At 52.2% G+C, this 15,014-nt stretch overlaps 1 protein-coding gene across 1 annotated transcript; it reads left to right on the forward strand.

Moving 5' to 3' along the window:
• Nucleotides 1–469: 469 nt before the first annotated feature.
• PLPP7 (phospholipid phosphatase 7 (inactive)) lies at nt 470–9,931 on the forward strand. Its single transcript, XM_072352826.1, has 2 exons — nt 470–1,123; nt 9,081–9,931. The coding sequence occupies exons 1-2, from the start codon at nt 673–675 to the stop codon at nt 9,443–9,445; spliced, it is 816 nt and encodes a 271-aa protein (XP_072208927.1). The 5' UTR covers nt 470–672; the 3' UTR covers nt 9,446–9,931.
• Nucleotides 9,932–15,014: the final 5,083 nt, after the last annotated feature.

The following is a 15,014-nucleotide window of genomic DNA, read 5'->3' on the forward strand; positions in this document are numbered from 1 at the left end:
TTTGTAAGGTTTTCACATCAGGGAGGGGGAAACGTTGTTGAGGGTGCCCCAGTGGGGAGGAGGCTGAACAGAGAAGGTCAGGAGGGATCCAGGTTGTGCCCTTTGCAGGGAAGTCCCCGAGTGATGCCCAGTTTGGAGGCTGCACTGACTGCCGCAGGAGCACTGTGAGCACCCCCAGCACCGATGCTCTCTTCCAGTGATGATGCTCTGATATGAAAACGTGAATTACACTACCAAGAAAAAAAAAAAGAAAAAAAACCACCCCAAACTACATTTCCCAGTTTCCTTTGCAGCTCTGGGAAATAAACTATTGGAAGATTTAAATAGACCAGGCCAGAAGCAACCAACCTTTGGCACGAAGCATTTCCCTCCTCTGCTTCCAATCTATTGGCTGTTTAACCTTTTTCCCTGGCACTGGAGTGGCTGCCAAGCCTGGCATTAATTTTCCTTCCAAGCTTGCTAGGCCCATGAAGTAAACAGCCATGTGCATTCCTTACTCTATATTTAACAGCTGCAGACTGTGCTGGGGGCAACTGCAACAGAGGGGAACCTTCGTAGCTTCCCAAATTCACAGCTTTGTGAGGGTGGGCGTGGGGAAGATTTCTGCAGGGAGAAGAGGGATTTCTCTCCTTCCCGGTATTTGCAAAGCAGTTCAATTAGAGAGAGACTGCAATGCCAGCATCCCAGACGCGGTCCAGAGCGCGAGACAGGAACAATGTCCTCAACAGGGCTGAGTTCCTCTCCTTGAACCAGCCCCCAAAAGGGACCCAGGAGAGCAGGAGCTCGGGCAGGAAGCAGAGCGGCCAAACAGCGGCGGCCGGCACCCAGAACAGCAACCCCAAGGAGCGGAGGCAATCGCAGCAGCTGCCTGAAGAGGACTGCATGCAGCTCAACCCCTCCTTCAAGGGAATCGCCTTCAATTCCCTGCTGGCCATCGATATCTGCATGTCCAAGAGGCTGGGGGTGTGCGCCAACAGAGCCTCGTCCTGGGGGGGTGCCCGCTCCATGATCAACCTGCTGGGGATAACAGGGCACGGCATCCCCTGGATCGCAGGCACCCTCATCTGCCTGGTGAAGAGCAGCACTCTGGCAGGCCAGGAGGTCCTCATGAACCTACTGCTTGGTGAGTGGCAAAGCTCCATCCCAACGGGACTGCCCAGCCCCAGTCACAAGGGATAGTGGCACTGGGGCTCCTCCTCTGGCTGCTCCCACCGTGATGTGCTCGGTGACCTTTTGGGGGAACGCTGTGCTTATCGGCTGCCTTGGCAGCTTCGTGCTGGTCCTGGGTTCTGGGGGTGATGGATGTTGTCAGTAGGGGTGCAGGGATCCTGGTGGCCGGCCATAGCCATAGAGCAGCCCTGCACGAGGCTTGGGTTGGTCCAGCTGGGCCAAGAAAGTGTCTGTGAGTGCAGGTGGATGCCAGAGGTCACGGTGTTGATTTATGGCCATCAGCCCTGGTTGTTTGTTGGGTTGGGGAAAACATGAATATTGTAAATTTGATATGTGGATCAGAGCCTTGGGAAAAACAACAACAAACATTTCCATCCCCTCTGCTCCTTCTTGAGCAGACCCTGGCTCCACAGCTCGGCAGCTGCCTGATGGAATCCTGTCTCCTTCCTTAATGTGATTTGATCTCACATCCTTCATCCCAGGAGGGCCTTTCTTGCTGCTGTCCCCTTTTCTGTGCGCTCATTTCACCTGGACAGCCCTGATCTCTCTGGCTCTCCTGCTGGTCCTTTACTTGTGATCACTCATGTTAGAGCAGCCAACGTCCCAGCCATCACCAGGCCCCACATCCAGACCCCAGCCCACCCTTCCTATCTCCCCCAAGTTCCTCCTCTTTCCTCCCTGCTGCCTTTGGCCTGCAGCCCTGTGACAGTGGCTGTGCTCACCCCAAGCTCTTCACCCTCTCCAAAAAGAGTCATGCAGAGCTCCTGCTTTCGGTCAGCACAGGGGTTGAAGGCGTTAGATTTAGGCCTTTGTTTCTCAGGGAGCACTATGAGGGGTCATAGCAAGGCTTTATCTCAGTAGCGGATGCTGTATGGGTGCTGCAGCACAGCTCAAGCTCTTTTTCCATAAGTTCATCCTTCAAGGAGGGCAAAGCTTGTGCTGAACCAGTTTGAAAAGCACAGCTGTAGTTTCCCTGTTCTCCCCTCTGCCTTTGAAGAGGCTGTCCTCGTGCTGTGACATCCAATGAAGGGACGCCATGGCGAGGAGGAAGCCAGAATAGCATCGGCGTGATGCAGGGCCTGCCAACGTCAGCACTTCTTCCCCAGGCTGCTCAGTGCTCCGGGTCAAACCCTCGCTGAGAAAAGAAGCTCCGTCTGAAAGGGCACGAGGATGAAATAGGAGGCAGCCAACATCAGCCGGCACAGTTTCCAGAGGTCTCTTGACCTGAGAGGCTCAGACAGTTCTGAAGCCTGAAAACCCACCTCTTTGTGTCCAAAGCATCTGAGATCTTTAAGAAGAGTTAACGCCGATTTTGGCTTAAAACCAAGGAAAACCTTCTTGCTCTTCCACTTGGAGGCCAAATGCAAAGGCAGTTTCAGGCTGCTCTGAGGCTTGGAGCGCTGACCAAGGTGCCTGCAGCCTCTCAGCAGAGCTCTCCCAGCAGGACTCGTGTTGCTGTGCAGAACAGGATCTCTGCGAGCGTGGCCTTGGATTGATATCTGAGATTGCAGTCAGGAGCTCCTAATAGCACAGCAGCTACTGCTGTAATAACCTGCATTGCTGGTGGATGAAGGAGTTCAGCAGGGGAGCTTGTGGCTCAGACCCACACCACCCAGAGGACAGGAGGAACAGGAGGGGTGCGATGGTGTTGCTGCATCTGGCATCCTGGCTCTCTCTTGCTGTTGTTTTCCTAGGGTTGAAATCCAGCAGGTCAGTGGGGACGGGTCAAAGGGAGAAGGAAAACTTGCTGGTGCTTTCCTGGGCTCCTGGAAGCAGGGAGGCTGGGGTTGTCTGCAGCACCCTGCCTTTACCTCCCTTGGCTCTCCACCCTTCCCCCTGGCTTGCTCAGGGTTTGATACATCAAGCAGAATTTCTGATGCAGTCTCTGGGCAGGGAGCCAGCCCATCATAGAGCACTTGTTTAGGATTTGCAATCAGGCTTTCAAGGCGAGGAGACAGGAGACTGCTGAAATGGGACCGGGAACCTGGCAGGAGCACCACTGCAGATGGAAGGAGGGGGGGAACTGCACTGGAGGATCTTGGTAGGATCTGTGCCAAGAAGTGTGGGAGCATTTAGGGTGAGGGGTTCTGACCTCTCTCCCTGGGACACACCATCCATCCCGGCTGCTGATGTTGATTAGCAACCCCCAGCGATGTTTTCCCTCCACGGTTGTCATCTGTGATGGAATTTATTGATTCTCCTCCTCATCGTAATCTTTTTTTTTTCTCCCAGCAAATGCCAAACAGAGAAGCACGATCTCAGCCTGTTACTGAAAAGATGGAAGAAATCAGCTGTCTGTGCCCACTGTCAAAATCCCTCTGCCAGAATGTGCTTTCAGGAAGGCTGCCTTGGTACTGCCAGCCCTGGCTGTGAAAGAGTCAGGAGGAAAGTCTGCTCCCCCTCTGCCACATCAGAAAAACCAGAGCTTGGGAAAGCTCCCAGTTAAAGCTCGCTTTATTTGTGTGCCTCTGTTGGAATTTCAGGGCCAGTCAGGCTGTTCTCTGCAGCCACAAGGATCTCATGGAAACTGAAATGCTTAGAAAACCATTTGAACCTCGCTAGTGGGGTTTCAGAGGGAAAACAGATATGAGGCTCCCACTGAAATCACTGCAGCTCCCCTAGAACCAGGTTGAAGCTCTGTTAAGCTCTTGAGGGAAAGCAATGCCTTGGTTTCTGGTTCTGATCCATCTGGTGAGAGTGTGGATCCGGATGTAGTGATTCATTGGCTGCGAAGCCAGCAAAGAACATTTGGATCATTGATCTAACCCACGGCAAAATACAGGCGGTAGCACATCCCTTAATTTATTCCTGTTCAATTTGCTAAGGGAAAAAACCCAAACACTCCATCAGAGGTAAGGTTTGGAGTGGCGCTGAGCGTGTCAGAACCATTTCTGTATCACTGCAGGAGTAGGTGTTCTCACAAGTGCACTGCTCTTAGTTTGACTGTTCCCTGCCCTCCGTTGCCTCTGCACACCATTGTCTCTTCAGCTGAATAGCTCTTTTATCCAACATCCCTTCTGCCTTTCAATATTTTGGATAGTGCTCAAGTCACCTCTTCACCTCCTATTCATTAAGCTAAACAGACCGATCTCGTTAGACTGATGGTCTTTCCAGATCTGGGCACCATCTTAGAGCAAAGGGGGGATGGAATACGGTGATCTACCCAAAGTGGTGCTTTTGGTGAGGTCCACCTCTTGTGTTTAGAGCAGAAGTGGCATGTTGTGTGGTTAGCTGTGGTCCAGCTGCGTGCCCTGGCTGCAGGAGGAGATCTGGTTGGTGAACGCTTGCATAAGATAGTGCTTGATTTGAAATACCTGGTTCTGCTCTGGTCGTAGCTTTGTGAAATAGGGGTTTGAATGTCTTGGCGTGCTGGAAAGAGGAAGAGCCGAGCCTGGTGTTTACTCTGGTCACAGTGACACAGGCCATAGCCCTCACCCATCACCAGCTGGCTCCTCATCCTGCTGCTCTTTGGTGCTGTCAGCAAGCATTTATTACCATCAGGGAAAGCGGTGCTGTGAGCACACTGTGGGAAGCAGCACAGCGGGCTGAGCATGGATTGCTTGCCTCAGAGGGAGGAAAGGAGAGGAGACCAGAGCCATTTCTCCAGGCCTAGAGGTCAGCAAGAATTCAGTCCATGCTCTCCCCATGGATGCAGACCTAGCATTAGTCCAATTGGGAATGAAGCCATAACACTCTGAGGCACAGTGCCCTGCAGAACGGCGACTTTATCATGAGCCCTATATATATGAATTGATAAATATAGACAGAGAGAACTCTGAAGTCTGTCATGCAGCCTCCACACAAGAGCAAACTGACAGGAAAGTGGTAAGTTAGGGGGGAAATGGAGAAAGAAATGCCTTCCCTGGGTCCCTCAAGACCCTGCTGACCCTACTCTAGCTGTAAGAGGGACTTTGTGCATGGAGTTGCTTTCCTTTGGAATCTGTGCAGTGAAAATTCAGAGCGTACAGCCCGCTGCTGCTAAAGGTCACCGAGCAGATTAAATGCCCAGGCAGTACAGACAAACTCATCCCGCTGAGCCTCAGGGCTCAGCAGCCCAGACCCAGCAGAGAGGACAGGGAGCTGCGCTGGCAGATGGATCAGTCCGGACGCAGCAGAGCTTGCTAAGCTGAGAGCCCCAGAGATGGTTTGGGGCCAGATGTGTCTATTTTTTCCCTTTCATTTTCCCGCTGTGAGGCTGGGGATTTTCTGAGCTAGACAGGGCAGATAGCATTTCAGCAGATGAGAGAGCAGCCCAAGGGCTGGCACCCTGTGTGTGTTCCCTGCTCAGGAGCGTTCCCAGCCCCCGTCCACTCCCTGCTTCCATCTAGACACGGGTCCAGCCTGATATTAAATGCTCCTCTTGTCACGTCTGGCTGCTAATCTGCCCATCACTTTCCTGCCCTTGGTCCTTTGGTAGGTGCCATCCTTACCCCATATCCCTGGGTGAGCTCAGGCAGCTTCGGACAGCAAACAGTGCCCAGCTCCCTTCCCCCTTCCCTTCCTCTCCTGCGTGCTTTATGACAAGTGCATTCTGTTCACTGCAGGGCAGACGTGCAGCCTGCAGTGTCCCTGCTTGTAGAGGACAGTTGGTGACAGGCTGGGGCCCATCTTGCTGTGGCTGCAGCAGACACGGGGGATATTTCCATGGATCAGTGCAAGGTCTCATTGAGATCCAGGGCTGAGCAGCCCCTGTGGTCAGCACTGAGCTCAGGTCCTGGCTGTTTGGTGCTGGAGATGGTGCAAGCCCTGAATCTCTGTGTGAAGCCTTCGGGGAATTGCAGGAAGCTTAAAACCAAGCAGGCAAAATATTCCCCAGTCTGAATGCAGATTGAAAGAGAAAAGAAGTGCGAGGGTTGCTGAATGGGAAGAGGAGGAATAAACAAGGGAAATGAGTCATGCTCGTGTCTGTCACTCCCAAGCAGCTTCCCATTGCCCCGCTGGGCAGGGACACGAGCTGCTGGCTGCTGCAGAGGGCTGAGCAGGGCTCTGCCCCATGAGGCATCCTTAGGATGGGTGAGAAGCTTTGTCCCCAGCTCCTTAGAAGGAGAAGAAGCAGTGGAGGTGCAGCGGGTGAGCAGCAGGAGCAGGGAAGCTGGATGGGCAGCAGGGCCCAGGCCAGCCTGGGTGCAGAATGGGGATGGCAGCAGTCACTGGATTTTTTAATTAATTGCACAATGCTGATTTCTGCCATTCTTTCGCTTCCCCGTGGCCACTTAGCCCAGCGTGCCTTTCACCACAAGGCCAGAACCCTCTGCTGCTTGTTCAGCCAAAACATAACCTTCCCCAAAACACCCCAGTGTCTGATTCAGTGGCTGTGTTGTGCCATCTGTGCCTTTTGTCAGTCCCTGCACCTAATGGTGCCACGTTTGGGGAAGAAAATGAAGGAGAGGAGTTCACTTCCAGAGGAGAGGAGCTCATCTGGCTCCTCTGGAGTGAGGGTGACAATGCTCTGAAACCTGCATCTTTCATTAGTGTCAACTCGCCAAGGCTGCAAATGACTCATTTTCCAGGTCAGGGAGCCTCATGCCTGCAGGAGGTTTGGGAAGCTCCTTGCAGAAGCAGTAGGATAAGGCTTGTATGTAATAACTGAACAGCTCCAGTTCAAAGCAAATGTTGGGGGAATTCTAATTGTGGATCAAAAGGAACTGTTTCCTAGTGAGGGTGATGTGTGGGCTGTGAGAGTTAGGGGAGCATGGTTAGGCTGGGGTTGGACTTGGTGATCTTGAAGGTCTTTTCCAACCCGAGCAATTCTATGATCCCGTGTGCCTGAAGTTGGCTCATCTGGGGAACAAAGCACCAGCAGAGCCAGCCTGGGCCCTACATGTGGCTTCTGGCACAGTGAGGCAGGGGTCAAAGTTCTGCTGGCTTAAGGAGCTCTGGGCACTGAGCTGCTGCCTGGCTTGCCTTGAAATGGGCAGGGATGGGCACACCGCTCCCACTGAACCCCCTTTTTCCTCTGCCACGTGCCTGGGCACAGCAATCAGCTGCACGTGCACCATGTCATGTGGATCAGGGCTGTGGGAACAGATGAAGCCAAAGGCTTTTTCTGTTTCCTCCTGTTTTTCTACCCCCCAGCACTGCACCCAGGCTAGTTTTCAGCTGTGGTTTTGATATTTATGTAAACATCTCTGTAAACATCTCAGCTGGAGCCCTCTCGGTCCCCAGGAGATGCTGCCTGGCTCCAGCATGGGCAGGTGATGCCCATGGGCAGCAAGAACAGCCCTTCACCCTGCTGTCATCGCAGCTTGGGCTGGGACAGAGGATCTGGCAGAGCCAGGACATCAGCTGCCTCAGCTTCCCTCTGGGGAGAGGGCTGAGGTTGACTTGGTTTTGCTAAGGCAGTGCTGTGGGTTTCTCCTTGTGCTCTTCCTGCTCAGGTTTTGCCTCTCTGCTCCTAATGGGCTCCTAACGTGCGGTGGTAGGAGTGAGGCAGATAATTGTTTTCCTTCTCTTATTAATAGATATAAAATGTCTGCCCAGGGGGCTTCCTTTTAGCTCATTACTGTGCATCTGATGCCAGATGTTGGCTATTTACTTTACCAAGGTGATCTCTGATGCTGGAATTGTCACAGATGGGCAGGGCTCGCTTGTTGGGTTTGTGCTGTGTATTAGTTATTAATATACAGACAGTAGCAAATGTACATAAAGTATAAGTAAAGAAAAACTCACCGGTGGTGGTGCCTTGGCTGAAGAAGCTGGGGCAGTCCTCACTGCTGAGGGATCTCCAAGAGATGCTGCTTCAGTGGGAGTCAGCCCTTAAATGAGGTCTCAGAGGGGATGGAGTCGAGCTCCACCCCTCCCGGGAGCACAGCTCCATCACTCTCACCTGTGCTCCCACACTTGCCTCAGCTGATTAATCAGAGGTTCAGGCTGTGATTACCAATCTCCCATACAGTGCTGTAAGGAAGTTTTGGATGCTAACAGTGCTTTCTGTGATCGGATGGGCTTGAAGTTCTTCTCTTAAAACAGGCTAAAGGGAAAATTCTGGATCTTAGGGGTGGAGGGGGGAAGCATGGAAGAAGTAATGGGCAAGATCAAACCCTTCCTTTGGTGTCTTTGCTGCTTTCAGCTCAATGCTGCCTGTACATGCATGATGGAAGAGGCTTAAAACTATGGTGTTTGCTCCTTTAATCTAACCTCTCTGCCCTCTTTACTGCACAACCAACAGCCCCAAGTGTCTGTCTGTCTGCTCAACCAGTGTGTGTGTGTGTTGCAGATGGATGGGTGCTGGTTGCACTCCCAGCTGGGGCTGGGCAGGCTGCTGAGTCTGCTTCCTCATCATGAAGGAACAGAAAGTGTAGGGGGAAGTACAGAAAAACACCCAATGGAGCACACTTGGGTTTGGTTCTTTTTCTTCTTCTTTTACTTGTAACAGCAAATTAACCCCCCAGTTCTGATGCTAGCATGCCTTTAGTTCAAGAAACACAAGTGAATGAGGCTTTCTGCTTTCTGGTCACTGATGAATGTCTAACCTAGAAGTCCTGAAGGTCCATTTTATTCATCCCTTGAATGAAAGGATTATTGAAGCATCTCTGCTCCGACCACCTCTGTGTGCACATCTGCCTTCCTGGGCTGCCCTTCTATCACTTTTGTCTAGGAAGAAAAAGCAGGAGTTTGGTTGGGAAGTGGAAATGCCAGGAGCAGTGGGATGAAGGGAAAGAGGATGAAGTACAGATGGGTTTTGCTCCGGAGCAGTTTGAAAGTCATTTGGTGCTGAGCGCTCTGTGGTTTGGGTTTCTACACTGAGCGGTGGTGCTAACGGTGCTCAGCTGAGAGGTCAGCTGCCAGCTGGGTGACCTGCAGCTGATGGGCTAGAACTGAACCTGAGCCTTGCTTTAAGGGCAATGATGACCTTTGTGTGCTCAGCATTGCAAACCGCCCTTGACTTCTGCCTCTGTCTCATTTTGCAGCCCTGCTGTTGGACATCATGATCGTGGCTGGGCTGCAGAAGTTGGCCAAGCGCAAGGGTCCGTACGACATCAGCCCTGGGCTCTTGGACTACCTGACCATGGACACCTACGCGTTCCCAGCCGGGCACGCCAGCCGTGCTGCCATGCTGTCCAAGTTCCTACTCAACCACCTGGTCCTGGCCATCCCACTCCGCATCCTGCTGGTCATTTGGGCCTTCTGCGTTGGCTTTTCCCGTGTCATGATCGGTCGGCACCACATCACGGATGTGCTCTCCGGGTTTGTGTTCGGCTACCTGCAGTTCAGGCTGGTGGAGTTGATATGGATGTCTTCCAACACGTGTCAGATGTTGATATCCATCTGGTGAACGCGGGGGACTCGGTGCCTTTCCACCCAAAACCAGCAGATACTTTGAGTCCCCCCTCCTGGTATTTTTTTTTACCTATTGTTTGTTGGAAACAGTTGTAACTTCCATGAGTAGTGGCGTTTTTTAATGTTGCTTCCTTGCCTGGAAAAGAAAGTTTCTTGCAATGGATTGAGTTTTAGCACCCAATGGCCATATCCACGTTGTTGGCCACGTTCTCAAACTGTATTTGGACAGCAAACAAATTAAGCTTCACAGGTGAGAGAAATGAGCTCCGTCTGCCTCGTTGGGATGGTTCACCTTTCACCTGGGTTTATCCTCAGCATGGGCAGCGCCTAAGAGCATCCTGAGGGCTCATCTGTTACCTTTCTGGAGGCTAAAGGATTTTGGCCATAGTGCTTTTTCTTTTCGCAAGCCAAGCGGCTGCGTCTCGTGCACAGTCAGGACCCTGCTGGCATTTCACAGATAATAAAGAATGGTGAAAATCCTGCCCAGCTTGGTTCTTCCACTGCGGGAAGGGACAGAGGGCAGCTCGGGGTGGCTCTGAGGTTTGTGCTCACCATGGGGTGTGTAGGTTGGAGTTTTTTTACCAGCTAAGTGGCAAATACTGCTGCCCATTTTCACCCCGGCAGGGGGCATTGCGTTGGATCATGCTGAGCTCACAAAGCACTTCTAGATGCACTGCTTTATTGTTATTTTTTTTACCTCTTTGCAGCTATGAGCTTATACTCATGCCAAACAATGCTATAGCCCAAGGTAAGTCCCCTGCAGCCCTGGATGCTTTCTGGTGCACCCAACAGGGTGGCAGGAGGCCAGGACCAGGCTGCTGGCTCAGCCCTAACCTGCTTGCAGAGGAAAATCCTGAATGCACCTGTCTCTCACCTGATGTGAAACAAGGAGGGCACTCCTGACCTTCCTCAACTGCAAGGTGGAGCCAATTGATATCTGTGAAGCATTCTGATGGGCTGAACGTGGAGTGTGATGCACCAACACGGTGCTGTTGCTTTCTATTATTGCTGCTGCTTTCCTCCTTGAAAACCAGCTGTTCCCTTCCCAGGTCACAGCCCATGGCTAAGAAAACCTGTTTTGCACATAATCTTCCCACTGTTGGTAGTTTCCCTCCCTTTAGAGGAGAGTTTGTTGTTAGGTAGGTGTCAGAAGGCACTGCTGGACACAGCATTTTCCTGGCTGGATGTTTGTGCAAATGTGCCTGTCCTCCTGGCTGTCCCAGCTGAACAGGAACCCCCTGGCTTGCAATGCCAGGCAGCAATCCCATCCTGAGCTCCCACCAATCCCAGCACCCTGTGGAGCCTTATTGCTCCAGGGCAGGCTGATGAGAAGGAGGCAGCATGCAGATAATGACTGTTGTATGTTGCTAACATTTGTTGCTCTTTGATAATTAATACAAAGAGATGATAAATGGAAAAATCTATCCCTGGTAGGTGTCTCCAGCTGGGAGATCAGTACAGAGCCCTGCACTGGGGCTGGAGCCCATGAGTGGGAATTGCTCCACGTCCTTTAAGGTTTGGCATCCTGCTGATCCAGAGGAAGGGTCCAGTTCAAAGTGCCCTAAGACCCTGATGCTCACAGCATGGAGGTGCTGGGGAGGCACAGGCATGGCTGATGCTGAGCCTGCCTGGTGTGCTTCTCCCTGCTGTGTTCAGGGTACCAGCATTGCTGCAGTGAAATCCAGCTTCTGTCACTATGGCAACGGTGAGGGATGGCGGGGAACTGCCATGGGGCTGCCCCCCCCCCCGCCGTGTCCTTATGTGTCCCCAGAGCTCAGGCAGAGTGGCTTTCAGGCTGGGAATACCGCTCATCCACCCTGCTGTGGGCTGTGCTGGGAGCTGGGAGGGATCCAGTGCCCTGTGCTGCACCCACAGGGATGGATCCTGAGTGTTTGGCAGCATGGAGGGTATGACAGCAGAAAAAGAAGGGAAAACTCCCTGTTTTGAGCTTTGTAGATGTCATTTCTGCCTCCCAGCCCTGGGCTCCTGCCTGTCCCAAGGAGAGCAATGCAGCTGTCCCTTAAGCCAGGCTCCAGCCCCAGGACTGCTTCTCCCTCCTTGGAGGTGTTAGGGAAGGAGATGCATCCAATGATTGCAGCATCTTCAGGAATCTGAGTGCTTTCCCTGAGCCCTCATGCCCCCAAATTCAGCCATAAGAGATTTGGGAAGGAGCGATTCTTCCTGGGGGGCAGCCAGGTGGCTCTGGGCATCTTCTGCTTTCAGTTCACTTAATAGATGAATAAGGAAAAAGCCTCATGTGGGGAAACAGGGGCTCGGGGGGGGCTGCTGCCAGCATAGCGTGCACTCAGGCAGCGGAGAGCTGCAGCAATTGCATTCATGGGCAGCTCCTCCCCACACCCTAATGCTGATGGTGCTCAGCAGCAAAAAGGGATTACAATTAGGAAAAAAAAAGATGTACGAGGTGCCTGGGAAAGTAGCAAATCTGGATTATATCTGTGGGCATATGTGGGAATCACAGCTGGGTTGCCCAGCTCCCGCTCCCCAGCTGAAGCATGAGATTTATTTGAACACTTTGTGCATTGGTGACCTCTGTGATCAGTGGGATTGTGGTGGCACACATCCTTCCCACAGCAGGGCTGCCCAGTGCTGCTGGGGGCTCCTCTGTGCAGCCCCAGAGTGACAGCCCCTTGGGCAAGGCTGTGATAGGCAGGGAAGTGCAGGCAATGGTTGGCAGAGGGAGCTGGGAGCTGGGAGAGGGTTTGTGGATTTGAGGGCTCAGGAGCATTAGGAAGGCTATTGCACAAGATCTCCTGTGATAGCGGAGTTCTGGCTCTAGTTCATCCCTTTTATTCTCTCTGGGGTGACAAAGGGACCCACAGGCTTAACCAGCTCCTCCAGCACAGCCCCAGCAGCTGCAGACTCTGAAGAATCTCCTGCTCGGAGACCTCTCCCCCCAGTCAGGGAGATCAGCAGCATGACTGACTGTCAGCTTTTTACATTGAAGTGATAACTGTGTCATTCCCAGGTTACAAATGGAATATACTGGGCAAAGCCTAAAGGCACGGGAGGGCTCCTTCCTTTCCCACAGGTACATACTACAGAGCCAGGGAACCTGAAACAGAGACACGGCCAGAGGCTGTGGGTGAGCTGATGACCAGAGGGTTTGTTTTTCTCCAGCATCAACCCAAGGCAATGTCCTCCAGGTAAGGGAGAACTCAGTGCTTCCCAACCTCATGCTCCATCCAGGGCTGGGCAGGCACAAAGGGTGCTTTGCTCCCTGCCTCGCTGGGATCCATGTCAGCAAAGATCCCCCCCGCGGTCATTCCTCATGGATGCAAGAGTCAAAGCGGATTAAGAATCCCTCAGCTGATCACATTTATTTCATTATTTGAGTGAAATCCCTTGTAAATACCCCCCTCCCTCCCTTATTCCCCCTTTTCTTTTTATAAAAATAGATGGCAGGGAAGAATTGCAGATTTAGGGAAAGTTAATCGTAGGAGTTGTATAAAATCCTTAACCTCTTGTAGCCTGAGCAGCCATGAGAGGAGATGCTCCTCCAAAGCAAGGGACAGCCCTGGTGCTGAGCAGGGGAAGCATCTCTGGCTGGGAGGAATTAGAGCTTGGCCGTGATGAAGTGCTAATTGCAGCAGAGAAACAAATTGGCTCAGTGGGCACTGGGTGAGTGAGATCGCACCTCAGTGCTGGGGGTGTAGTTGTGTCCTGCACTGCGGTTACTCTGAGCTGCTGGGTGGATAGGAATGGATCTGGAGATCTGGGCACTGGGATCTCAACTGGTTTAAGTATTTCTAACAGTCACATTTCTAGCTTTTATTTCTAGCCAAATTTCTGGATTTCTCTCCCCTAAAACCACTTTGTCCTCGTTGAATCCCCTTCTCCCCAGTATCATCTCCAGGGCCCTGTCTGCTTTCTCAGCTCCTCACAGGACCAGCAGGCTTCTGCAGAGCTGAAAAGCCAGACCTGCAGAGATTAATTAAAATAAGAGCAATGAAGTTGGAGCTGAGAGCTGCAGTGATGGATGCTAGTGAAACACTTGCCCAAAGATCAACACCCTCCAGGCATTCGGTGGTGTTTTTCTCCAGCTGAAGAGCTGTGCAATAGTTACACGCATGGTGTAAAGGAACCTGCTGCTGCCATCTGGGTGCAGGTGCCCTGTGAGGATGCTCTGTCCCCGTTGGGATTTGCACCTCCAAGCTGCCAGTGCTGGTTTGTCACGGTTTGCTTCCCTGGGCTGCAAGATGGTTTGATTTGCTTTAAAACCTAAACCTAAAGATGTGTATTAGTAGCACGGCAATGCATAGCCTTTGTGGTCAGCACACTCCAGGGGTTAAGTAGAAAACAGATTCATGGGAGTAGGTGAAATAGGGGAGCAAGTGGAGGGAATGACTTGGGAGGCAGACAAGAGGGAGCTGGCAAAATTAAATGAAACCCCCCAGTGTAGCTTAGCTGCCCTGTCCCAAACAGATACACAGGTTCAGAAAGGATGGGGGCTGTCCAGAATCCCTTCTCTCTCCTACCGCTCTGTGAGGTGGAAGAGAGGTTCCCAAGGACATGAGGGATGCTACAGCAACCCCAAGCTTTGTAGCAGGTGCAGGACAGGAGGGAACAAAAGAAAACAGCAGGTTTGGGGCACTCTGCCCATGGGAGCACAGGGTCGATGGGAGGATGCCTGTAGCTGGAAGGAAGGCAGCTGGGCTCCGACCATCAATCACATCCCGCCGGGAAGGGCTTGTTGGGCTGCAGGATTCCTGGTGGCATTCCTTTATTCAAAGCCTCCTGTAATAACAGTGGCCGTTGCTCCGTTTCCTTTCTAGATAACCTTTTTCCTGCTGCCCAACCTGCTTATCTGCTGCAGACAGACTGGCAAGATGAACAGGAAAGCTGATACCTTATCTCTCCCTCTCAAGGAGCTTACTTAAGTGCTGGAATGCGTCGCAATGGTAAATGATTGTTACAATCCAAGTGAGGTACATGGACCTACAGTCAGGCCCTGCTGGGACGCAGCACCCATTTAGGAAGGAGACCCACAAGGCTACAAGATTTCAGGGCTTTTCCATTTTTAAACTATCTAAAGACATCTCCTAAAGTGCAAAACATTTGTTTAAAACCAAAGCTATGAGCTCCTTGCCAGCCTGTGGCAAAGTGTGACACAGTGGGCTGCTCCCAGCTGCATGTGGTTGCATTGTCCCTCCGATATGGATTATCTGTGTTTGTCTGCTCAGCACTGAGCGAGGGGCATGGTGAGGGTTAATGCCATATCTGCATAGCACCACACCGCTCCTGCTTGCCCCTCCATCCAGGCTCAGCACGGGAAGCTGTAAGATGCTAACATGTCCATAAAGGTAGATAGACTGGAGAGCTATCGGGCTAATTGGAATGAGCTGGGCTTAGCTGCTCAAACAGCCCAATACGATGGAATGAGAGCTCTCTGGGGGTGCAGAACGCAGCAGAGCCTCAGCACTTCACTTCTTTCAGCCACTGCAAGTGGCAGTGACAGCAATAGCAATTGCAGGCGCCAGGGGCTGAGCACTGTGACAGCAGAGGGGACAGGGAAAGCCCATGCTGTCAGTGTGATGTCCCCAACA

The sequence above is a fragment of the Excalfactoria chinensis genome, chromosome 18, assembly GCF_039878825.1.
Source record: "Excalfactoria chinensis isolate bCotChi1 chromosome 18, bCotChi1.hap2, whole genome shotgun sequence".
In the NCBI taxonomy this organism is placed as follows: Eukaryota; Metazoa; Chordata; class Aves; order Galliformes; family Phasianidae; genus Excalfactoria; species Excalfactoria chinensis.